General features: G+C 45.1%; 2 protein-coding genes across 3 annotated transcripts in view; one reads left to right on the top strand and one right to left on the bottom strand.

Moving 5' to 3' along the window:
* The window catches only part of EDARADD (EDAR associated via death domain), a 44,256-nt gene extending 30,538 nt beyond the window's left edge, over positions 1–13,718 (bottom strand). The window contains exon 1 of one of the 2 annotated variants that reach the window (XM_083174642.1): positions 13,583–13,718. In XM_083174642.1, coding sequence (XP_083030768.1) covers positions 13,583–13,610 — 28 coding nt within the window. In that variant the 5' untranslated portion in view covers positions 13,611–13,718. The remainder of the gene's footprint in view (positions 1–13,582) is intronic. The other variant, XM_083174643.1, reaches the window with a different exon arrangement.
* Positions 13,719–20,174: 6,456 nt separating this feature from the next.
* The window catches only part of RIOX1 (ribosomal oxygenase 1), a 29,783-nt gene continuing 22,742 nt past the window's right edge, over positions 20,175–27,215 (top strand). Inside the window, exons 1-3 of the mRNA XM_083176051.1 lie at positions 20,175–20,304; positions 24,432–24,683; positions 25,806–25,951. Coding sequence (XP_083032177.1) covers positions 20,239–20,304; positions 24,432–24,683; positions 25,806–25,951 — 464 coding nt within the window. The 5' untranslated portion in view covers positions 20,175–20,238. The remainder of the gene's footprint in view (positions 20,305–24,431; positions 24,684–25,805; positions 25,952–27,215) is intronic.

Here is a 27,215-nt window from a genome sequence, read left to right as displayed (position 1 = left end):
GAGGGACTGCCAACTGCTCCTCACTGTGGGATACTACTGCCCATGGGTGGGACAGCAGGACAGTCACAAAAAAAGTGTCTGTCCCATAAAAATCAGGACAGTTTGGAGGTATGAAGATATGTCCATACAGTACATACAAATATGTGGTAAAAATCTGATTTTTGTTGTTAAAATGCAGAAGCGAGGCGAATGATGATTATTTCTCTAGTATAACTTTATTTTAATAGCATACACTTAAAAAACACCAACTTGAATTTTGTTGAAAAATTCACTCAGTGAAAAAAAATGACTTCAGGGACCCTCTGAGATTAGGGGCCCTGTAGCTTAAACGTCATTAGTTTTACAGTAGATCCTCCCCTGTATCCAGAGCCTGTGACAGAGTCACATGCAATTCTGTTATTCCGAGTTGCAGACAGATCCTAGAATTTTAGGCAACAGCAAGAGGACATTACTTTTGGATCCCTCTCCCAAAAATATTGTGGAAATGCAGACCATAGACTACAAAGGTTAATGCAATCTAATCATGGCAATAAGTTCTGTATGTGGGCCAGGGTTCAGTATGACTTACTGACAATTAAAATATTGACAATCGTTTGGCCGACATGGTTATACCAGCAGTGTGTACATACCAATGGTCAATATCCCGACAGGTACATAATACCGACAGTTAAAATGCTGACACACAATAAGCCAACATGATCATAATGCAGAACATGTTAAAATGCCAATACAGTTGTAAATGTCCACATGGACACCATATTAGTGTACCGCTACACTCGCCATGCTTCGGGCGCATTGCCCACTGCACTCAGCACATTATTATATTCCCCCTCTATACTCAATGTGATGGTAAATTATGATCATTTTTTTTTAGAAAAAAAATCATGAAAAACTGTATTCGGTATTATTTGTGTCAATATTTTGGCCGTCGGCATTGTGGATCGTCTGTGTTTTGTACCTATTGGTGTTTAGATTGACGGTATTTTGATGTTGTCAATATTTCGATTGTCAGGGTTCTGTACCTATCAGTGTTTTGTCCGTCGGCATTTGGTTGTCGCGATTCTGTCAATCTGTATTTTGGCTGTTTGCCAATTAACTACATACCGTGGTCCAAGCTCCTGTTTTTAGAAGGCTTTCCTGTAAAATAGTGTTTATACATATGCCTTGTTCTCTATATTTAAACATAGATTCCCCTCTGGTAAAGGTCTCAATCAGCATGTTCTCTGTCTGCTTGTTGTCTCCATATATATATATATATATATCTATATACATACCGTATAAGGTATCATTGAGAATTCTTGTTTACCACCAAACCACACTTGTTGAACACAGGCTACTATCAGTCCCTTATCTAGAATAACATACTGTACATGTTGAAGAACAAATTTTGATAAACGCATGTTAGAAACTTTCTACCTTTAACACTTTAGCTGCTTTGTACAGAATCAATCGTCAACATTGTCATTACTGCTTATTCTTGGGAAATATTTAATACCGTGTATTCAATGCATAGACTTATGAGTTATTTCAAAGTTTCTGTGACATACTCCAAGTCACTACCGTAGGGAGCGGGGGGATGGGCATAGTAGTTCAATCTAAATCAGAAAGGGATTATTTTTCATAGGATCATCAGCTTTCTTTCTCGAACAGCAGGTATGGCCCAGGAGTTCTCTGTCCAGGAATGTGCAATGCCTCTGTGTCATTGGAGACCAGGAAGGTGCAATGCCTCTGTGTCATTGGAGACCAGGAAGGTGCAATGCCTCTGTGTCATTGGAGAAAGTGAACATGCAGTGTCAGTCAGAATTTTATATCGAATTCTGAGGTCATGTGACAAACAGGACACTATAACTTGTGGGTAATTACTAGGTAATAATTACTTTTAACCAATGGGATTGGCACAGATTAACGTTGGATTTCCAATGTATTTAACATAGATTTGACCTTCTATACTGAAACCGCCACTAAACCACCAGAAAACCTCCATTAAGCACTGAACTTTGGTTTTTGAAAATAATAAAACAGAGAATATAAAAAAAAAAAATGGTTGTGTTTCTTCCTAAAAGTAAGAGCAGTACCAACATTTCAGCCTTGGCTGGTTGTGGAACAATCTGGTGGACAAAGAGCATGTAGCCCCCTGAAGTTTTCTACAATCAGTGCTATGAGTTACACATCAGGAATGGTGTCCCACCTCTATAGTACCAGTTAGCGCTAGACTGATCAACATGGGACTGTATCCCTCAGATTGGCTATTTTTTTTAGCTCAGAACAATCAGAGCACATCTGTTCATTTCAATTGGGAATAATAGGTTCTATGACTCTCGTTAGTGTAAAAGTTGTGCTGTTGTCCTCATGCTAGAGTGGCACCAGCCCTAGCTTGTAATGTCTAGTGTTGGTTCCGCTCTTATGGTGTCCTGTTGACTTAATACTTTTGCTATGGTATTTCAAAATACACTAATTAATTGGGTGGTTTACTGTTTTCATTAAAATACTTTGGATTAGCGACTTGGAGCTTAGTAAATATGCACAATGCAAAACTGCTTTGCAAGCCCGATGTTTAGTATATTTTGTCATGAACAAATGGTGTTGTATGTTGTATTCTAAACAGGGCAATTTAGGTGTAGCATTTTATTGCTGTTTTCAGGTGATCCAATTCCCTACAGTGGCAGGGACAGCATAATTCCACATGAGGGTAATGTGAAAGATCCAGTACAGTACAGTAGTAGCAGCAGCAGCAGCAGGGCTAGGAAGATCCAACCCAGATTTTCCTAGGATGTATTGTCAGGCTGATTAGCAGCACCTTGTCGCTTCCTGTCAGGGGCGGATTGGCCCCCCGGGAAACCGGGCCATTACCCGGTGGGCCGGCCCAAAACTCTTTAAAAAGGGTCCGGCCGCGCTCCCCCCTGGGCTGGCTGGGCCGCGGGCAGTGGCCGCAGCACTTTGCCCAAATCCAAAATGGCCGCGGGAGGCTGCTGCACATGCGCGCACAGCACCTCCCAGGGCCTTCAAGCTGACGCTCAGCACCGCACTGAAAGAAGCAGCAGGTGAGCCGCCCGCCGACCCCGCCTGCACGCATTACATAATGCCGCACCCCCCCGCACGCATTACATACCACCGTCACCCGCCCCCGCGCATTACATGAGGCCGCACCCCTCATCCCCCCGCTCCAGTCTCAATCCGCCCCTGCTTCCTGTTATATGTGTGTTCAAGACAGAAGGTTGGGATTTCAAATGGCAGTTAGTGCCTGGGCAATAGGCTTGTGGGGGTCCGGGGATTGCGTTAGGGATTATCTGTAAGTATCCATCTTGTGAGAACAAATATTTTAGTCATAGGTAAAACCCATGCTAGTTGCTGCCAAACATAAAACATGTGGACAATCAGAAGCACAACTTTATACCACCACATAACTGAATGCAAGGTAGGCCTCAAATTACTGAATTTAATATTTTTTTCCAAATGTGTCAATATCCAAGGGGGGCTGTAAAAAAAATGCTAATACACTGGGGAACCATGATTCAAGAAAGTTTGGGAACCTCTGGAGTAACCTAACATGCGGTAACTAATAAATAGGTGCTTAACTCATAATTCCAATAAATGAGATGCACTAAATTACAGTGTACAGCTTCTGGGATGCTATACAAGGATGTGCCTACTATACTGTGCCGGTCTGGCTGCTCACTCCCAGAGAGTTGCAGGTATAGTGCATGTTTGGCGTTTATTTGATGTCTGACTATCCAGTTTAGTGCCTCCTGTCAACCTCCTCTGCCTCCTATTTCCCTCCTTGCTCTCTGTCCTCCCTAAAGCTGGTTCTCATTTCTATCCATAGTAACACTAAACATAAAATCTAGTCTAATGAGGGCCACACATCTACGGACCCGACTTCCTGTCCTATCCATATGATCTGCCAACATTGATGATTGGCAATCCCCTGCACAATGGTCCTGACCATATTTTGGTCATGGAAATGTCCCATACCACAACCCTGGTGTCTGCAGAGTTGCCTCAATAAAGGATAGATTTACTGGTCCCACAACACTAAGCACACCGTACTCACACACAAATAAGCACATACACACCAGAAACTGAAAAAGACAACAGTATACTGCATATGATAAGACACGTTTACAAATTATACCCTATTCCCCATAGATTCACTGGGTATAATATAGCTACTACCCCTTTATACAACTAGACCCATCAATCCTGATAATTGTTCAACAGAAATTATACTAAACCAAAGAACAATTCTCTAATCCAGGGGCGGCCAAATTGGTCCTTAAGAGTTAAGGGCCCCATACATCAGCAATTAATTGTGACAATTTTCAGATATGGAGATGATTGCCACAATTAATTTTAGATGTGTGGGCTCCCCCTTTTGGCAATCCCAATCACAATCGCCAATCGATTGCTTAATCAGGTTTTTAAACATGTTTTTTTTTTTTTTTTTTTTTTTTTTATTCAGTATTTCTTTATTATACAAACATTATCATATCATACAGAACATTCAAATACCTTGATACATACCACAGGAGCAATACTGACAAGTTTTGCACAACATGAAGATAGACTTATTCCAATACTCCTGACACTCTGAAACATTCCCACCCTTTCATCCACTCTCCCCCCACCCCATCCCCCCACCCCAAATCACTGTTACCTATATCTCCCAACTCTCGGTTCTATTTACTCACTTTCTATATCATGTGTTACCTATTCCCTATTCCTATACTCTTTCTATTCGTTATAATATTTAGATTGTGTCCATTGTGACCATATACTTTCAAAATTATTTGTATTTCCTCGTCTCCTAATGTGCATATGTCTCTCGTGCTCCATCGTATCATTCACTAATTTTAGCCATTGTCTCACCTCCGGCTTTTCCTGTGCCAACCATTTCCTTGCAATTATCACCTTTGCCATTGCCAACAATTTTTCGAGCAACTGATTGTTAATGTCCCCCCTCCCCATATCACTGTTGATACCTAGTAGGCATATTTTTGCCCCATACCTCCTTACTGGCCCTCCCAGTTTATTCAGTATCTGACCTATCCGTACCCAGAAATCGTTAACTTCCTCACACTCCCAAACCAGGTGTAGGAAAGTGCCTGGATATTTTTTGCACTTAGGGCATATATCACTCCTACGAGGATCATACTTCCGCATTTTAACCGGTGTGACATATGCTCTATGCAGAATATAGAGCTGAATCTGCTGATATCTAATAGCTTCTGTTGCCCTCGTAGGAGAGGCCAATGCCCTCTTCCACTCTTGATTGTTCAAGCCCCAAAAATCCCGCTCCCAATCCTGTCTAAGCTTCTCTATTTGGGGGTTTATTAGTTCATTCACCAAAATTTTATATATTTCAGACACCTTCATTCTCTTTTCTCTATCCAACATTTTCTTAATGGGGGAATCTGCCACCATCAATCTTTCACTTCCATACCTATTATTAAGATTACTCCTTAACTGCAAGTAACGAAAAAAGAACCCTTTCGGGAGTTTATATTCTATTTCCAATTGGTTATAGCTTTTTAGCAGTCCTGCTTGGTACACCTGTCCTATATTATTTATTCCCACCTTACCCCACGGGGCCCTAATCTCTTCTTCACTGATATCATTCTTTCCCTTCTTATTTGTTCCATTATTCCCTTTAGTCCAGACTGGAGTTTCAGGGTCAATTCCCTCAAATCCCATTATCTTGTTTGCTTTATCCCATGTACTTCTTGCTTGATTTATCAATGGGTTTCTTGTTTTGTTTTGATTTCCTATTATAATTGCCTGCCTGGGTGACATATTTCCACAGTTCTGAGCTACTATTTTTTTTACCAGATTACTCTCTTTCCCGCTAATCCAATCCTGGGAATGGACCAGCTGTGCAGCTATATAATATATCTGAAAATTTGGTAGTCCCAATCCCCCCATTATTTTTGGCCTAATTAACGTATCTTTTTTTATTCTAGCCCTTTTTCCTGCCCATATTAGTGAGGAGGTGATACTATCTATTTTTCTAAAAAATTTTATTGGTATTGGGACAGGTGAATTTTGGAACACATACAAAAATTTTGGCAATATCATCATTTTTATTAGGTTGATTCTCCCAGTTACCGTTAAGGGTAACCTAATCCAGGTTTTTACCTTATCCTGATATGATTTAATTAGTGGTTCTATATTTAATTCCAGAAACTGTTCTGATTTATTAGAGATTATTATTCCCAAATATTTAGTGTCATCCACCCAGCTCAAAGCTCCTTCCCTTCTCTCCTTTGCTTGCCCAATTTGTGGAATAATATTAGACTTTCCCCAATTAATTCTCAAACCTGAGAACTTCCCAAAGGTATCCACTATTTTTAAAACTACTGGTATTTCTTTTTTATAATTGTTCAAGTAAATCAGCATATCGTCTGCGTACATTGAGATAATCTCCTTCCTGTCCTCATTCCCTTCCAGTTCCTGAGTTGTTCTCAATAGACAGGCCAAAGGTTCAATTGCCAGATTGAACAAGGCAGGGGACAGTGGGCACCCCTGCCTCGTTCCCCTGGCCAAGCCAAAGGACTCTGTCGTATACCCATTCACTTGAACTCGTGCCCTAGGTTTCCTATATAATAGTTTTATCCAACTGATGTATTTGGGGCCGAATCCATACTTCCACAGAGTGGCCCATAAGTATGGCCACTCTATGCAATCATAGGCCTTTGCGGCATCCAATAGCATAACTGCCTTTTTTTCCCCCTCCCCCTGTTTTTTTTGGGCCTGTAGGTTTGTATATAATCTCCTTATATTTTCTTTTGTGCTCATGCCCTTTCGGAACCCCGTTTGGTCCGGGTGAATGACACTATTCAGAACAGTTTCCAATCTTCGTGATAGTATTTTTGCCAAAAGTTTTGCATCTACGTTGATTAAAGAGATTGGTCTATATGCATCAGGTTTGCATGGGTCCTTACCTTCTTTTTTAATTACCACTATTGAGGCTTCATCCATTGATTCAGGCAACCTACCCTCTTTTAGGCTATTATTGAACAAAGCCGTTAATCGTGGGGCTAACTTCTCACTATATTTTTTAAAGAATTCTACTGGTATCCCATCGCATCCCGATGCTTTATTTCCTGGGAGTTTCCTAATGGCATGCATTGTCTCCTCCACCGTTATGGGCAGTTCTAATGTTGCAGACTGTTCTTTATTAATTTGCGGGGTTGGTATCCCCATTAGGAACTGTTTAATTTCTGCCTCCCCCTGTCTTAATGAGGATGAATACAGTTCTTTATAGTATTTAACAAAAACTTGTGCAATTTCTGGGGTGGATTCCACCATCACCCCTGGTTCAACCTCTAGCTTTATTATGTGGTTTTGGGGTATTGAGTTTTTAATTAATTGGGCCATATAACTCTCGGGTCGATCATCATTTATATACTTCCCATGGGCTAGGAACCTTTGCTGTCTTACTGCTTCTATTTCCAACTCTTTTTTCCATTCCCTATTTGCTGTCAGCCATTCTTCCTTGGTTTTTTCCGTTTTATCCAGACAGTACAACCTCTCTAAGGCATTATTTTTCTTCTCTAGTTCCTGTTTCTTTTCCCTAGTTACCCTTTTTATTTGTGCAATTTGTTTAATTAATGACCCTCTCATTACCGCTTTCCCTGTATCCCATACAACAGTGTCCGGAGCAGACTCAGTATTATTATAGAAGAACTCCTCCCATTCCTGTTCCAACTCTGCCCCCGTTCCCATTTGTTCTAACCAATTTGGGTGGCATTTCCACATATGCTGTCCCCTATCTATTTGTTGGCTAACCTGTACCAAAATGGGGGAATGGTCTGATATACCATGAGGGAGGTATTCTATTTTTTCTATTTTGGGGAGCATTCCGTCATTGACGAAGATCATGTCAATTCTTGACAATGCCTCTAATGAACTGGAATAACATGAAAACATCTGACTATCAGGGTGTTTTTCCCTCCAGGCATCTCTCCACCCAATGTCCATCATGAACCTATTAAACCCCTTATTCCCTGCTTTGCTTCCACCCCCACCCCGGTTCCATCGGTCCATGCCTGGGTCCATTACATTGTTAAAGTCGCCAAGACACATAATTTCCGTCCCCATTGCCTTGGCCGTAAATTCAACTGCTTTTTCTAGGACATCATATTGAAAGGGTGGAGGGACATACACAGCCAAAATACATATATCCATACTATATATCTGACATTCCAAGAAAACGTATCTACCATATTTATCTATAGCCTTTCTTTTACAATTAAAAGGCACATTTTTATGACTCAAAACTGACACCCCCCTTGATGTGTTCGTGAAACATGAATGAAATTGTGATCCTACCCACGGTGTTTTTAACACACCACCTCTATCTTCTATTAAATGTGTCTCACTCAGACATATAATTTGTGCACCGTGCTTCTTAATTTGATTCATTACTGTGGTCCGCTTTATCTTATCATTAAGGCCGCGGGTGTTCCAATATAAAAACTTCACCATTTATGTTTATGTGTACATATTCGTTGCTTCCTACTTATAACCCTAATATTTAACATAATGCTGTTCTTCTTAAATAGGCCAGTGATTCCCACCCACCTCCCCCCCCCACACCCCCACCCCCCTCCCTGTATACCTTCCCATTTAAAGGATACTTTATACCCATTCCACCCCTCTTCATACCATACTCTAACTCCCCTATCACCACCCTTACCCCACACTCACTCCCTATATCCACTAAGGATATTACCTTCTATTCGCAGGACGAAAATTGGAATCTTCTTCCTTGTGATCACCAATACAGTGAGCTCTCTGACATATCTCTTATGCGTCGTATCTACTGTGAATGCACTGCTCCCCTTTTCTTTTTTTTTTTTTTTAAGTTATATATTAAACCCCAATTTCCCACCCACTGCCCCCCCCCCCCCCCCCACCAAACATCTCCTTTAATATTCCTCCTTCCTATTGCCAAGCCTCCAGCCACCATCATTACACAAGCCAATACTGGGTCAGGCCAACATACACTTAAGGTAAAAATTTCTATATCATAGCCCTTTGATTTTGGCCCACCCATGGACCTTCTGCCAGGGCCTGGTCCCCCTCTATACCACGGGTCACCATATCAATCTAGCCCATCCATCACAAAGTCAGCCTTCTACTATTTCTTTTTAACTTTATAGTTCTCCAGCCATATAGAGGCTTCCTCTGCTGAGGAAAAGAATTTTGTCTCTTCATCAATTATGATTCTGAGCTTTGCCGGGAACATCACAGAGTACTGGATCCCTGCGTCTCGTAGCCTCTTCTTGATGTTCACATATTTCAAACGTTCCTTTTGTACCTCTCTGGAGTAGTCTGGAAAAATCATGATTTTGGCTCCATTAATTTCCAGCTGGCTTTTTGACCTAGCCTGGCGGATAATCACATCCCGGTCTCTAAAGTTCATTACTTTTGCAATCAGCATCCTTGGCGGGGCCCCCGGTGGCAGAGGTCTCCCTGGTACCCTGTGGGCTCTTTCAATGCAAAACTGTGGGGACAAAACCTCTCTCCCAAAACTTGTTGCCAGCCATTTTTCCAACCACTCTTCCGGGGCACCCCCCTCTGTTCTCTCGGGAACCCCCACCAGCCTGATATTATTCCGCCTCAACCGGCCCTCCATTTCGGAGACCTGGGACTGTATCCCTGCCATAGACCCTTTTATTTGGTTTATTTGGGTTTTTACTGAGTTTTGCGAGTCCTCTAACTGTGATATCCTTGATTCAGCCTCATCCATTCTTGCGTTTACACTTTGGACTTCTTGCCTCAATAACGCAATATCAGCCTGGGTTTTCTCTATTTTTTCCCCCAGTCTTTTCTCGCAGCCATTTATTGCTTCCAGGAGCTGCTGGAGAGAGGCCTCAGCCGGTGATTCACATATGCTAGTCCCAGATAGCTCAGTTTTACGGGGGGATACTGACTGTCGGGATTCCCCTGTAGTTAACCGTGTCTGGGGAGTACCTCTTGCAAATTTCTCAAGTTTTGCTGCTGCACTTGCCTGCCCAGTTTTCCCCATGTTTAATCACAGAGTTCAGGTAACCAGTCAACAGAAAGAAATTTTTCTTTTTTTTTTTTAAACAAGTTTTTTTTTGCACTCCGTACTCACGATACCGGCTCAGGATTCCACACTCCTGGCTTCTTAGTGCGGCTAAAGTGGGGCCATCAGTATCATACGATGTCAGCAGTTCCAGCCGATCACACACCAGCCTGTCCCTTGCCTAGGCGTTGTTTATCACAGTCCTTCTGCTGGCTATCATTCCTGCCAGACACCCACAGGCACCATGCAGCATGCGGGGTTTCAGGCAGGCTGCTCGTTATCGGGCCTGTCACATCGCCATATGACCTGCTGTCTCACCCGGTGCAGGCTGGGGCAGGTCTCCGCTGGTGCTCCCCCGGACACAAAGGTATAACCGGCACTTGTCTGGTAACTGCAGTCGGAGGCTGTCCGGTATCTGCAGCAAAGAGCTGTGTCTCGAGGTTCCGGGCCTCCACTTCACTCCCCGCCACTTCACTTTACTGGCCGTGCGGTATTTCGCTGCATCACTCGGAGAGCAGTCTCCTAACGGGGGATGCGGGGTACGCTGGGAGGGAGGTTCCGGGCCGCCACTTCACTCCCCGCCGATTCCCTTTACTGGCCGTGCGGTATTTCGCTGCATTTCTCGGAGGGCAATCTCCTAGCGGGGGATGCGGGATACGCTGGGAGGGAGCCGGGCAGGCTCAGGCTTCCTCTCTCTCAACCGCGTGCATCTCCTCGGCGTCTCCTTCCGCCCTACGTCAGAGAGCTCCGGACTTCCGTCCTACGTCTGACGCGCCGTGATCACCGCCCCTCAGGTTTTTAAACATGTTTAATAATCTGGTATTATCTGCAGATCTTTTTTAGATGTGTGGGCATTCCCAATTCGTTTTCTTCATCTATTTACATTATGAACAGCTGAAATGACAATCGATTGGAGCAATTTCCAGATATGAAGATGCAATCTTTAGATGGAAAAATCTGCCGATCACTGAAAAAAACTGTAATGTGTGGGCAAAGTCAGATAGATCTGAAAATCCATTTATCTGGCCAAAATATCCCAATATCTGAAAATCCATAAATTGTGATTGCTGATGTATGGGGCCCATTACCAACAGTTTATGTTCTCCAAGACACCTGTGGATCTGTAGAATGTGTCAGTTAGGAATGAATGCAGCACATGTTTGGAAATGTGACAGTTAATAACAACTACACCTGTGCACGAGCTAGGTGGTCTGGAAAACCTGAACTTTTGGTAGATATCGAGGACCGCTTTGGCCAGCCCTGCTCTGAAATCTCAAAAGCCTCGGAACTCAGAGTGTGTGTGTGTGTTTGTGTGTGTGTGTGTGTGTGTGTGTCAAAGACTTTAGGTTCCCAAGCTGACATTTTACCTCCTGACTGTGTACAGACAAAGATGGTTTGTGAGTGCGACATAGAACAATTGATCAAGGAAAACGATTGCATTCCTGTTCCACACATTTCTCCTCAGGTCCCAATCCACTCATCATTTCCATAATAAACAGCAAACCAAAGACAATGTGGTCACGGCTTCCAACATTCCTTCAGCAGTGTTCTCCAGCATTTGTGTATGCTTACTATAGATGGAAATTGGCAGTGACTGTGACTCCCTCCGCATACTGACTGCTTTCACTTTTGAGATCCAGGTCTATTTTTATTATAAGGTTCTTATAATAACTATTAAATGTATGGTCTTCAACATCAATTGATCTAAGCTTATACCTGTTCTTCCATACCATGCCAATATACTGTATATATACCAATATACTGTTAAAGTGCAAATATAACCAGCTGAAATGTTTGGTGGAGGGGAGGGCCGTCATTTATAGTTATGCCACGGAATGTGAGGTTCTACTTTCGATAAAACTTGTCAGTGAGGTTCTAGACAGTATAGCTCCCCCAAAGCAAAACATGCCCACCCATCACCATATAAACAGTCACAGTGCATCACTTACCCACTATGCCTAAACACTAGTAAAACACTGATTAGTGAAGCTAGTCATAATAAAGTGGTGACCTTGCCTTTATGGCTGTGGAACAATGGATCTACCAGAAATAGGTCCACCCAATAAGTTCCATATGTTGAGGGGATCAATAGGTCCACACGAAAAGAGCAGACATCACAAAAAGATTGCAAAAGGTCGATACTGTTAAAAAGTCGACATGGGAATGGTCGCAAAAAACGGTCAACACAAAAAAAGGTTGACACTTTTGTGTGTCTTTTTTTATGTTTAACCACATGTATACCTCACAACTCTGCCCCCCTGCAGTGCTCATCGTTTTGTCCATCTAAGAAGGAATTTGCCAGAAGGAGTAAACCAAAATAACCCCCTAAAGGCAGGATGTACTAAGGATAAAATGCATTAAAACCCCCGTTTTCGCCGCTCAGGGTATCGCCTCCTTTGGATGGCGATACCCTATAGAAGCCTATGGGCTTCTTATTGCCGGTTGCCACAACCCACCGCCTCTGTCGAACCCTGCCGCAGATGCCTCCCCCCCTACCCCCTGGCATACCTTCCTCCAAGAAGCCTGGACCCGGAAGGTAAACTCCTCCTCCGCCTAGCAACGCAGCCGGAGGTCCTTCGAGTGTGGGGGGAGTGAGGAGAGCCGAGGGAGGTGATGGAGACCCCCACACACCCCCTCACAGGTATCGCAGGGGCCTCCTTCACCGCATTGCGATGTTGATTGCATATGTCAGTACATATGTGATCAACATCGGTGCGAGGGGCGGCGATGTACTTTAATACATCTCGCCCTAAATTATTTTACAAATGATATAATTTAGTGGCCACATTCCAGGAGCCTGCCGTCACTGATATATAGTGAGGATTGTACTGCATGTATAGATGACAAAGGGGGTCGCTAGAGACCTGCCGGAGAAAATATGCACATAAATATCGTTAACGATAATGTTATTGTGCATATCGTTTAAAAATATCGTCTAATCAGCTTTACTCTTAAGTAAATTATTTAACTTTTTGTGGTTGATGTAGCCAATATTGCACAATGCCTCTGACATATCGGACGGATGCAAACACAACCTGTAAACTTCTAACAAGTGAAAAGCATAAGCAATACAGTAATAGTATTATCCCCCAAAGCGTCTACAAAAAGCACATTTAGTTCTTTTCCAAAGTAATACAATGACCTCTTTCTTACTCACATTTTGTTCCAAGCAGCGGACGCTGCAATAAGCGCACTGACTGATTTGTACATTAGAAAAGAAGAACCACGAAGAAACTCAATTTCCCAAGAACTGTCTTTGTATTGATGCTAGCGCTCTTCTACGCTATTCACTAAGGTTAAACCCTAACAATACAGTCCTAACCTCTGACAGATGGCGTGAGCACAAAACGCACTAAATAAACAGCACACCTTTCACCAAGGAATTCGTCTTAACTTGCTAATAAAACAAGCGCTGAAAGAGATGGACAGCACTTTATTTATTCTTGTGCAAAAATAGGAAATAAAGAAAATGACACATCATGCATTTCTATAACCTTGTGCATAAGATAAGCAGAATTGAACAAGCCTTACTGTCAGAGGTAGGCTCCTCAGAAGCCATGTGCTTGTATTGTCCCAGGATTCCTTAATGTGCGTCTATAACAGCAGGCTGGGTTATGTTCTGAACCGATCTGAAGCCTCACTTCCTGCTTGTTGTACAATAAGCATCCTTCTTAATCTTTGTGTATGAAAAAGTGACGTTTTGAAATGTCTTTTTAGAAGCATATTTACACCACCTACTGGATATGTTGATTATCTTAAAGTAACACCTAACGTCCCCCTTCACCACCTCCCCACTCTATTCATAAAGAGGCCCATTCAACCACATACCTTATTGTATAAGCAGTTTCCCCAGTGAGAATGGGAGCCTCAGGCAAATTATCCACTGTGATCTTGTCTATATTATATGCTACACTTTGCAGAATTCTTTTAACTCTTTACATGTCTGATTCTGCCAAACACCTGTGACCCCCCTCGTGTGAAGGTGCAGAGACTTGCAAAAGAAAGGCGGATTGACACCCTGTAGTTAATATAACACTTAGGGGCATGTTTATCAAGCCAAAAATCATGATCAATTTCTTTGTGATTAATGCATTCATTAAGCGTTGGGGCAATTTACTAAAGGCTGAATGTAGGATATTTCTCATGCATTCAGCTCAGTAATGCAGTATTCTGCAGTCACTGGTATGTCGGGTACAATTTGAGTGATTTTCCCGATAACGACTAATCATTAGGAGAAATTGTTCAAATCATCCTAATGTAGCCCATACACGTCTTATGCAATATTGCATACAATCATTATATTTCGGCCACATCTCAAGTCAAGTCAAGTCCCAAGCGACTCAATGAGCGGGCCCCGCGGTCGAATGTTGTGTCGATAGATAGTATGTGCTGCACATAATATCTACCGAATCGCAGGAGTGATCGCATGTGGTTCTTAACCACATGTGATCACTCAAATGCAATTGTTGGGCGGAGGGATCGCTTTCGGGAAGGCGTCAGGTTCGGGGAAAGGGGGCAAGAGGGAGTGTGCTGGCGGTGTCCGTCGGTGTAGCGTATCGATGTGAAGGAGTGCTGGCTGTGGCGGGGATTAACGGCGGCGACAGAATAAAAATAACTGTTTAAAACACTGTTCTCTCTCAGCCAATCAGAGGGCCAACCAGTGTTTTCATTTTTTTTTCAAATTCTGCTGCTGCCACTACCCCCACCGCCGCCAGCGCTCCCTGAAAGTGCTACGCTACTCCACCACCCGCCCTCTTCCAGCAACCATGTGGCATCACAGTTGGCATGCGACATCGGGTGCTGGAAGAGGGCACTTTAGGCACCATAAGATGCGATCGGATGCAATGGGACATATGGGCACCATAATGTGTACCCACTAGATCGCTAGCAATGTGCACTCCTGCGGCTAGTAGTAGTAGTAGTACGTTTATTTATAAGGCGCCGCAAAGTGTCCGCAGCGCCGTACATAGCAAATAAAAAAAAACAAATTACAAGGTAACGTACAGGGTGTGTAGAAAGATACAGTATAAATAGGGGTATAGCTGGTAGAACTAAAATCATCATCAGTTCAGAAGTAGGTGTCAAAATTGTCAAGGAGACTGAAGATGAAGTAGAGGAAGGGAAGAACAGGACAGGAGCACAGGTGAGGTAATGAGGTAGGGTGAGTACGTGAGGAAGGAGGGCCCTGCTCATAAGAGTTAACATACTAAAAATAGGTGGGTGGACGAACGAAATACAATAGGATAAGTAGGAACGGTGGGGAACAGAGGCAGGATAGGAGGATCAAAAGAGGTTAGGAGGAGGGATAGGCTAGTCGAAAAAAGTGGGTTTTGAGGGAGCGCTTGAAGGAGGTAAGGGAATCAGATAGCCTGATGGGTGGCGGGAGGTTGTTCCAGTGCAGGGGGGCAGCGCGAGAGAAATCTTGGACACGGGAGTGGGAGGAGGTGATTAGGTGAGAGGTCAGTCGGCGGTCAGCGATGGAGCGAAGAGGACGGGAGGGAGTGTGGATAGAGATCAGTGAAGAGAGGTAGGGAGCTGTGGAGGAGGAGAGAGCCTTGTAGGTGGTGGTGAGGAGTTTAAAGAGAACTCGGAAAGGAATGGGGAGCCAGTGAAGAAATAAACAGAGGGGGGAGGTGGAGGTAGAGCGGCGGGAGAGGAAGATGAGCCTAGCAGCAGCGTTGAGAATGGATTGGAGAGGTGCGAGGCGGGTGAGAGGTAGCCCAGAGAGAAGGATGTTGCAGTAGTCAAGGCGGGAGATGACAAGAGAGTGAATGAGAATTTTGGTCGCGTCAGTGGAGAGGAATGGTCTGATGCGTGAGATGTTGCGTAGGTGAAAGCGGCAAGACTGTGAGAGAGCACGAATGTGGGGGGTGAAAGAGAGGGAGGAGTCAATGATGACACCGAGGCAGCGCGTTTGGTCGGTGGACGTGATCTTGGTTTCACCAATGCTGATGGAGATAGTGGGAGAAGAGGGGATGTTCGGGGGATGGAAGATTAGAAGTTCAGTTTTAGCCATGTTTAGTTTCAGGAAGCGTTGGGTCATCCAGGCTGAGATGGCCGTGAGGCATTCGGAGACCTTGGACAGGAGTGATGGGGATAAGTCGGGGGAGGAGAGATAGATTAGGGTATCATCAGCATAAAGGTGGTAATGAAAACCATAGGAGCTGATGAGGGTGCCCAGAGAGGTGGTGTAGAGGGAGAAGAGGAGAGGGCCAAGGACTGACCCTTGGGGAACACCGACTGGCTGGGGGGTAGTAGGAGAGGAGGAGCTCGGAGTGGAGACGGAGAAGGAGCGATCGGAGAGGTATGAGGTGAACCAGGAGAAGACCGTGCCAGTGATGCCAAAGGAGCGGAGGGTGTTGAGCAGGAGAGGGTGGTCAACAGTGTCAAAGGCAGCCGACAGATCAAGCTGGATGAGGATAGAGAAGAGGCCTTTGGATTTAGCCGATAGTAGATCGTTAGTGACTTTGGTCAGGGCAGTTTCAGTGGAATGTAAAGGGCGGAACCCGGATTGGAGGGGGTCTAGAATGGAGTTAGCAGTAAGGTGGCTTAGGAGACAATTATAGGTCAGACGTTCTAGGAGTTTGGAGGCAAAAGGGAGGAGTGAGATGGGCCTGTAGTTGGATGGAGAGTTGGGGTCCAGATTTGTTTTTTTGAGAATTGGGGAGACAAGAGCGTGTTTGAAGGAGGAAGGGAAGATCCCAGAGGATAGGGAAAGATTAAAGAGGTGAGTCAGGTGAGAGCAGACTGATGGACTGAGACGACGGATAATATTGGAGGGGATAGGATCGAGCGGGCAGGTGGAGGGAGAAGCGGATTGAAGGATAGAGTGGACTTCAGCAGCAGTGGTGGGGTAAAATGAGGACAGGGGTTGGAAGGAGGGGAGTGGAGATGTAGGAGGGGAGGAGGGAGAGGGTGAGGTCATGGCAGCAGTGATGGCAGTCCTGAGAGAGGAGATTTTGGTTGAAAAGTAGGTAGCAAAATCAGCGGCTACGATGGAGGACGGAAGAGCTAGAGGAGGGGGGGAGAGCAAGGAGTTGAAGGTGGCGAAGAGCCTGCGGGGATTGGATGATTGGGAAAGGATGAGGGACTTAAAGTAGGATTCCTTGGCCAGAGCAAGGGCAGAGCTGAAGGAGGAAAGAATGAATTTGAAATGGAGATAATCCGCAAGGGAGCGTGATTTCTTCCAGAAGCGCTCAGCAGTGCGAGAGCACTTTTTAAGGAATCGGGTGATAGGTGAGTGCCACGGTTGGGGGTTGGAGCATCGAAGGGGGATAGAGGAGGGAGGGCAGGCAGAGTTGCCATGCTGTGTATGCACGTGACGGTGCCAGCTCCTCCATCAATGTCGTACTGGGAACACATCATCTAGTACGTACCCAGCATTACTCTATATAGATTCTGGATTCTGGCCACTATATCAAGGTCTGAAAAGCATTTGCCATTCTAACCATTAACAGAGATGGCTATTCTGCCCAGCAGATTCTCCCATTACTGTTCATGCACTGTTCATGTGCCATGTTAGAACATGGAAGTATTAGTTTTATACATCCTCTTTCAGTGAGCTCATTTGCTCATTCGACTTCCAATATCACCTTTATACTCAAATCTATCTCTCCTCTCTTGATCTATCTCGCTCTCTCCTCAATCGGATTTACAACTGTCTCTTCTTCTCTGTCTCATCCCTTTCTTAAATGAATAAACAAGTCTAAAGCCATATATACTGTACACAAAGGCCCCTATGAGCGATATTGTTTAAAAACTCTTCTAGTGTGTATGATCAATATCGTTAACCATCCATGCACGTAAATCCTCAGGTTACAAATACTTAGGTGAGGGGGTTGGCTCATTACAGGGTCCATTGTCCAGCAGTGAGCTGGTTAAAATACAAGGGTGGGGACATGCATCTGCAAAGGGATAATTGTCTCCCTGTCCGGTGTCTCTGTGCATTTCTTGGGATCCTTAGCTATGTGCTGGAAATGACCATAGATACCACCCATTCAGTGAAAGTCCCCCACAACAGAATTACCTAGGATCGTTTGAGTAAGTGAGTTAGGTTTTCTGTCCTTTTATTCCTTTTATTTTGTTTGAGATTGTATTAGTCTGTGTATAGTCTTCAAATATACTTAACCATCTTTTTAACCATTTTTGTAACTTAAGCTCAGACTCAACGCCTATTGGCGTACGTCTTACCTTTTTTATATATTGTATTTAGTGGTGGGCAACGATTAAAATTTTTAATCGCATGAAATTTTTGCGATTAACTGCGATTAATTGCACTGATAGGCACATAAGCGCCGCTTACCTAAAATCTTGTTGCCAGGGTTTCCCTGCTCGTTGCCAGGTGGGATTACATGCGTGTTGCCAAGGGGGATTGCATGCATGTTGCCATAGTGGGTTCCCTGCTTGTTGCCAGGGGAGGGTTACTTGCTTGTTGCCAGGGAGGTTTACTTGCTCGTTGCCAGGGGGGTTTACTTGCTCATTGCCAGGGGGGTGGGTTTTTTTTTGCTTGTTTCCAGGTGGGGGGTTTCTTGCTCGTTGCCAGGTGGGGGGTTTCTTGCTCGTTGCCAGGGTGTGTTTTCTTGCTCCATGCCAGGGGGTGTTTACTTGCTCCATGCCAGGGGGTGTTTACTTGCTTCATGCCAGGGGGTGTTTACTTGCTCCATGCCAGGGGGTGTTTTCTTGCTCCATGCCAGGGGGTGTTTTCTTGCTCCATGCCAAGGGCTGTTTTCTTGCTCTATGCCAGGGGGTGTTTTCTTGCTCCATGCCAGGGGGGTTAACTTGCTGCATGCTAGGGGGGTTAACTTGCTCCATGCCATGGGTTGCAGGTCCACAGCGCTCCCAGAATCTGCACTTCCGGGTAGCGCTGTGTGTGCACTCTAAACTTCCCTGACAGACGCTAGAGGTAAAGGAGCACCTCTAGCGTCTGTCTCCTACACAGTGGTGGCCATATTTGGAGAGGCGCTCTGCACCCGTGCGGCGCAGCCCCATCTCCCATTCTTTTCCCGTGCCTGTCAGCCCCGTTTTACTGTTCCCTGCTGCCACATCGCCCCTCCTTCGTGCACCCGTGCACCCCCCCCCCCGCGCGTTAACTGCTTTAAATATTTTAATCGCAGTTAATGTTCCAGAGCGTTAACTCAATATTAACGCGTTAACGTGCCCAGCTAAAACTGGGCTTGTGCTGGTGGCAGTGTACCTTATGTGTATGACCCCGTGTGTCTAAAGTGACCCCCAAGTCACGGGCTGTGCCAATCAGATTGATGTATTTGGAGAAGGGATCGGTAGGTCTGTGACATTGTCCAAAAGTTGGCTATATACTGCATAACAGTGTATCTGACCATTCAACATGGAAAAAGGCTCCCTGGAGTAACTGCCCAATAAATGGAGCATCTTCACAAAGAGTATGTAAGGATGCAATCTCCATTCACAGACTGAAGTTAACACACACAACCAATAATCATTCAAACTTCTTTGGTGGCTGGTTTGCACAATTATTGGCTTAAGACTTGAACTTGGCTGACTGTCACCTATCATTTTGACCATTTGATTAAAGAATATTAGTGCAATCTGATGTCGCCGCTTCTCAGTATCACCAAAGGGTTCCATTGAATCTTAACAAGGCACCAGCGCACTGTAGGCAAGAAACACAATCTTAAAATAAAATAAAAAATGTAAAAAAAAGATTAGCTGTAAATGGAGCAAAGGCCCACAAGACACATTTCTGAAGGTTCCAAGGGACAGGACGTTACAGTTGTGGCTAGGGGCGATCTCACCCCTTAAATCAGCTCCTGCCATTAGCTAGACGGGACGCTGAAGTATACAGAGAAAGTGCTGGGGTGTTTACTGTACACTGTATACCTTCAGAGTACATGGAGATTTTAAGCAACTCATTCAATTTTAGTGCACATTATCCAAAAGAATTACATCCATATAGTAAAATTAAAGGCCATTAACTGGAAACCTCTGTATGAAGCCTAGAAAATTTTAATAATGTAGAATGACTAGCCGCCTGCGATGACTCGTGCTCATCGCTAGGTGGAGCAGTTACTATTCGTTTTAGGAATCTTGTGCGTACGCTTTAAGACTTGTGGTGACGTCATAAACGTGCCTCTGGCGGCTGAAGCCATATCGTGCGTGACTTTGCCCTCACTTTTGCCCGGCGCCCGTTCTCGCTTCTGTGTGTCGTGGACATGGCTGTCCCACGTGTGTCCGCATTTGCTATTTATAAGCAGTTGCACCAAGAAACAACACCACAGGTCGGGTATGATGCACTGAATTTGGGTGAACTGTGTGGGGGACAGGGAATGGCATATGGCTTGGGCAGCCTGTGATTCTGGGTATGGGTAAAATCCGGAATCGGATAAGACACCGGAATGCCGGACTGGACATCAAACTCTGCATTCCGGAGCTTGTAGTATCCGGTCCGGGGGTGTCCTGTCCGGGGGTGCTCCATCTGATGAGGCTGCTCTCGCACCTGTCACCTGGGAGAGGAGAGGGGGGAGAATACAGCCTCACCGCATGGTCCGGGGGTGTAATAAAAACTGGAACGGTCCAGACCAGACGGGGAGGCTGTAATCTCCCCTTCCCCATGTCCCTGGTGTGAGCAATCACAGGCATCCCCCCGGACAAGTCACCCCCCGCATGGGACACCCCTCGGACCAGACACTATAAGCTCCGGAATGCAGAGTTTGATGTCTGGTCCGGCGTTCCGGTGTCTTATCCGATTCCGGTTTTTACTTAGTCCCTGTGATTCTTACTGTTGAGGAACCACAAGTGCCAGGATGTGCTATCGGGTCATGCTTGCCTACCTGATCCTCTCCATGAGGGAGAAAATGCTCTGTTCCTGGACTTCCCTGGTAATATATGATTGCCATCACCTGTGGTGAAACACCTGTCTTATCAATTACCTAGCTCACCACAGGTGATGGCAATCATACATAACCAGGAAGGAACAGAGCATTTTCTCCCTCATAGAGAGGGTCATGTAGTGCTCCAGCCATCCGTGCTACGGACATTGTCAGATTAGTTAGAGAGAGCATGTTAGCATCACATGTACGCTGCACACTGTCACAGCATTTATTAGAATTAGATCCTTTCTCCCCCTCTATGCAACTTCTGCCCCATGCACACTATAAAATCTGCAGCATGACATTGTGGGTGGTGTGAAATCCACTGATTAAACTGAACAACATTGTTCGCAATAAAGTTCAGTGATGTCACCTGGATCCCTGCCGAACAAGCAGGCATTGATGATTGGACTACATGTCTATAGACAGTAGGGGTTAATGATCTGTGGGAGCGCGCATCATTAATGATACAGCAATTACACCCTGAATGATATGCACAATGATATCGTTAATAGCATGTGTGTTCACACCTTTATGGTGTGTACACACGGGGGCCATATGCCGTGCTATGCGAGTCCCGATGCGATCAGATCGCATCGCACGGCATGCATGGAGGGGCACAATTTAGACTATATAGTGCAGATCTGCACTATATAGTCTTGCCTGCCCTCTCTATTTGGCTGCCGATTCGCGCTCACATGGGAGCGCGCATCGGGCTCGCAAGCCCTAAAAAAGCATGCGATATGGCTTCCGATGTTCACTATATCGGCAACATCGGAAGCCATATCTTACTGTGTGTACACACCATTAGACCCTCATCCACTCACTTGTCATACAGAATCTGTCCTGCATGTTGCTGCCCAGCTTCTTTTCCAAACACACTCTTAAAAGCCCTACACTGGCACTCTTTCAGAACTCAATTTAAACTTCTCACACTTCCTTCCAAAGCTCTTACTTCTTCCTTTCCTACTACACTACATAACTAACCTCGTCACCCTCCACATTTTCACTTCGATTTACCCATTACTTTCTCCCATTCCCATATCCAATGCTTTGCCTCTACTGAGCCTTACCTTAGGAACGCTCTCCCTATCAGACTCTCCAACTTTGAAGACCAGTTACTTTATAAAAGCCTTGTAGCTTTCATCCTAACTTTCCTTGCTCACTGTCTCTCCCTTCTGTATCACTCTGTCTGCCTCCCTCTCTTTAGACTGTTAGCTCTCACAAGCAGGGACCTCTTCCCCATGTGCTATTCCTTTCCTCCCCTTTACCACGTGTCCTCACTGCCTACAATAACGCCTAACCCTTGGGTTCAGCCGCTGAGTAGGGATGGGCATCGTTGCCTTTGCCATTAATGGTCATCCATTTTCTCTGATTGAGTGGCCTGTGGGCCAATAAACATGTAGAGGGCGTGGCTTCACAGGTTTTGGGGCGGAGCTATGCTCCATGTCCCCGCTCTTTAGGAAAAAAAGCAAAAACGAAACTATTTGTTTAAGCTTGACAACGATGGTGGGAAACCATCTGTTTCTCCTCCATCGATGGCAAAACTATTCAACATCGGCCATAAACCATCGATGGTTTATAATCATCGATGGCCGCCCCTACCGCTGAGGACACCCAATGTGTTTGTGAATGATGTTCACAGATACATTGTGTTGACCCTTTAGCACAGCCAATATGTAGCTACAGAAATGTTGGCACGTCTAGCTATGTGTACTGGTGGTCCGCTGACCAACCGAACACTTGATGAAGATTAAGGTCACGGTTGGGCAGGCAACTAATGCCTGCTCAGCTGTAATGTGACGACAAACGCATCGAGGAGCTTATCGTAAGATGCTTACCTGAATTTGCTGCCCTGTCAGTGCAACGGCAGGTACGCTATCAAGTCTGCATAGTGTGTACTCCGCTTAACCTTTTATGACCCCTTGTCCATTGAAGTGGCATTATTAAAAATGTATTGCGTACGCTGTATTGGATGCTATTAAAGTCACAATGTCCATTTTTAAATGTACAAAACTACTGTGAAAAGTTTCTGCCAGAATATCAAGATATCGAGTAATTCTCATCAGTCGTTCCCAATCTATATTACCTACCGCATGTACACACCAGTGTTGTTGAGGCAGTGAGTCTAACCTTTATAACCCTTGTAGTGCTTTGACACCTTTCAAATCGCAAATGCGGGGTCGCAACCCGTGTTTTGGACACGGGTCTGTCCCGGGAGCGACCTGGCATTTACGAGGTGAAGCTCCCCATAGCGATCCGGCAATAAGCTGGCGTGATTGGGAGGGGGGAGGGGGGGGGGGGCGACCTCCTCCCTATAGTGTGCACAGGACCTGGCCTGGGTAAAGCCCTTCTTTTAACCCAGGACAGATTGCCGGTTTGCTGTACCCGGGATTTTTCAAAAGGCTATTTCACATCACACAGTGACCCGGGTCGACCCGGCAACAACCCAGGTCAGACACGAGTTATTTGTGCAGTGTGAAAGGGGTATTATAGATATCTATGTTCTATTAACAATTTTACCCTACTAAAGAACATAACATATGCATCTTACCTATTCATAATGCATGATTTGTGAATTAGATTTTGTAACAAGCTGCCCATTAGAACGTATCACTTGTTACCTATAATACAAATAATCATAAGTAAATAGAACGAAGGCTAGTATCCTCTGTGTCTGTCCAGGCTCTGTATTCTTTAGATGTAAGCGGTATATCCTTTTATCCCTGAAGCCACTTTGGTGGGCAGAAATGTCATGTGATCCAGAATCAGGGATAAGTGCATCACGTGTTATCGTGGGTCCCGGCTGCTACTTATTGTGGATTATACAGGCCCGAGAAGCATAATACCTGATAACAGCAGTTATCAGGGGAAAGTAGTGATCCTTCTAGCATCCGGCCAGGGCAGGGTGCTGGGGTACGGGGACAGCATGAAAAGGGTGGTCCGGGCCCACCGACATCACCGTTTGGGGCTGGGCCACCGAGGTTACCGGTGGGGTCTGCCAACACCATGCTTGGGCGGGCCTGGCTCCGCCAAAGTTTCTATAATTCTGAACATGAGCTAAAATATTGTCCCTTAATGTACAAATTTGTAGAATATATGAGCTCAGTGTAAGGAATGCTACTAAACTTCATATGGCTCATTGGGTTGACAGTGAAAAGGTCAACATGGGTTTTTCTCTTTTTTTTTTTCCTCACTAATGTCAACATGGACACTGTATCGGTGCACCGTGTCCCCTTGCATGGCTCATTGCGCTCACCATGCTTTGGACACTGTTCTATTCTCCCTCCACGCCCTAGTGGATGGTAGGGCATGAAATACCGCCTGTCGGCACATGATGGCTCAAAAAAAAAAAGTTAAAAACCCCATGTCGACCTTTTGACTGTAGACATAATACCGGTGTCGACCTAAGCCATGTCGACCTTAAGTGGTCAACCGAATGCATATTGACCTTTGATGTGCCGACCTAACGACCGTATACCTTTTATTATAACCTCTCATTATCATAGGTGATTAAAAAAATAGTTTTTTTTCAGGTGGGTTTGAAGAAGAACAAGAACAAGACTGCCATCTCCAAGACCTCTCATAAGCTACTTAAAAAGAAACGGAAGTCATCCATGCCCATTTATGAAGGAGTCATAAGCAATTCTAAGGTGTTGCAAGAGGACAGTGGACATGTGTTACAGTCACCTATTCCCTCAAACAAGAAAACAAAAACCTCAAGCAAGAAAGAAAAAAAATTGTGCACAACTGATAATTCTGGAAAACCGCGACCTGTGGAATTGACGGTAATACATTTTTTTCTATCATCCAGTAAATAAGTATTTAAAAAAAAAACCCCAAAGAAACGCATACATTGACTAGCAGTGCCTGTTGAGTGGAGGGCTCAGGCTGACAGTGTAGTGAATGGTGAGCGTTGCATGTTCTGTCAGTGTCTGACTGGTGGGGGGATCACAGGCTGTCAGTGTCTGACAATGGAGGGGGGGATTTCACAGGGTGTCACAAGGATTGGGGGGGGGTCACAGGCTGTCACAGGGATTAGGGGGGGATCACGGGCTGTCACAGGGATTGGGGGGGTGATAACAGGCTGTCACAGGGGGGGGGGGTGATAACAGGCTGTCACAGTGATTGAGGGTGTTACAGGCTTTCACAATGACGTGTATTATGTGTGGCGGCGAGGGGGGGTTTGTACGGCGAGGCTGTCGCTGTCCAACCCCCCTCACCGTATTCAATGTTTTGCAAGAATCCTCGCCATCAGAGGATGGTGAGGACTCCCTTAAATGGTGAGCCCTGCCGTTTTAATGGGCACACTTGTCGTTTCCACCTCGCTGAAAAAAACCAGCGAGGTGGAAACGGCAAGAGAAGGGGGGGGGGGGGGGGGGCAGTTGAATACTCTGATGGCGAGCTATCGGGATTGCTAACTGTTATAGATCTCCGTCAGAACATTGAATACCTCCTAATGTCTGCTGAGTTCATTGGAAATGTTTGCTCAGTCCTGCCCTGTTTATTGTTCACTCTGGCCCCAGTGAAGAGGGAATATTTACGTTTTTAAGGAAAAAATGTTACACTTGGTGTATCACTAGTGATACATGATGCCCAACATTTTGCCAATCAAAATATGCCCCCTTCTTCCCTCACTGATTAGGTGCAGAGTGCTAGAATGAACACTTCTGTGGTTGGTACAAACTGGGCACTTTAATAGGTATAAGCAAGCCTCCTCAAACACTGGGGATGCCCTTGTTGTCCCATAGTGGGTACTCCATCTTACTGTTTTGAGTAATTGTATTGGAAGGGTGGGCATTCCCTGTGTTTACCCACTAACAGTCATATTTTATTTCTTGGGGGTAAGTAGGCACCTGCTCAAATGCTACATTATAACAGACGTGTTCTGTGGTTGTGCATTGATCTAGAGTTTGGAGAGAAACCGCAAACAACATGTGGGGCCCCCTCTGCACTCAGTGCTGCAGGCGCTGGGGAAGGTGCAGAACAGTAAGGATCGAGCTACAGCCCTGTTTGAGTGGTTCATTTCTCCTATTACATCAGCTGAATTTTTCAGGTAGGTCCCCTTTTCTGCAGTTTCCTTTGTGTACATGATGGATTTGGGGACCCCCTCCCCAATGAAGGAATGCAATTTTCGGTAGCATTTAGTGTCACAGAAAAGCAGCACTTATCAGTGAATGCTACAATTCTTTGCTTTTTATGTTTAATAAAGCTCCAAGATGTACATTATTATACATGTGGCGAGCAATGCAGTATAACACTGCTTCTTGGCTGCACTGAAACAATCAATTGTCACCTTATTGATAAGTTTTATGTATAGTCATTTATGAAGCGACCCTGTTTAGTTTCACATCTGTGATGCATTTGAGGTACGTGCCATAGAGATATGGCTCTTGTTTGGCTGCATACTCTATTGTACTTACTATCCAAATAGTTTGCTGCATACAGCCCCACCCAAACCCCTCTGGCTTCCTAAAGCATTACCCATTCACCCCTCTTAGCTTAAACTCCACCCATCCTGCAGGCTGCTCTTAGCTCCGCCCCCATCCACCTAAAGCCTTGCCCTTTAACATTGCCTGAAAGCATGCCTTCAGCTGTAAAGCAAACAGAGGAACCTAGTACAGTGGAAATGAATTGTCATGAATAAATTACTGGCAACCTCCCTGGGGTACTGCAGTTTATTTGCCCTATGAAGTTTGTTGCAGGACCCAGGATGTGAGACAGTGCGCATTGTGGTGGCCGGTGCCCTGTGAGATGGCACCATCTAGGGTCAACAGGCATGCAATACACCCATAATTGGAGCAGCAATGATATTTTATTATATAGTATCCTATATAGGAGGGTGTTCAGATGCTTGGCAGTTAAATATACGGTACTTGTTTCCTAGCACGGCGCCCAGCGCAGACCGGCATACGATCGCATTGTATGCCATATACAATGGTATACGATTTAAAATAGTATAAGCACCCTAATGGGTGTTTTCAATGTTAAATGTGCCCCCTATAAGATAATTAACCGTAATGGGTGCTTAGTATGTTAAAAGCACCCCAAACGCCACTCCCACTATCAACATCAACCCGAAGCGTGGCACGCGCAGCGATCCCGCGAGTGGTGGCGGTACGCGGCTTTGGACCTTTTAATACCCCCCCACTATCCACGTCGGTGTGGAGTTGATTTTATATAGTGTGGCGAGCGCAGCGAGGGGACGCGGAATACATGTAAAGTAATATGCGGCTGCGCTCGCCACACTATATAAAATCAACTCCACGCCGACGTGGATAGTGGGGGGGTATTAAAAGGTCGGAGGACGCATACCGCCG

The sequence above is a fragment of the Crinia signifera genome, chromosome 3 (genome assembly GCF_055691185.1).
Source record: "Crinia signifera chromosome 3, ASM5569118v1, whole genome shotgun sequence".
Classification (NCBI taxonomy): Eukaryota; Metazoa; Chordata; class Amphibia; order Anura; family Myobatrachidae; genus Crinia; species Crinia signifera.
This window is presented reverse-complemented; position numbering and strand designations above follow the sequence as displayed.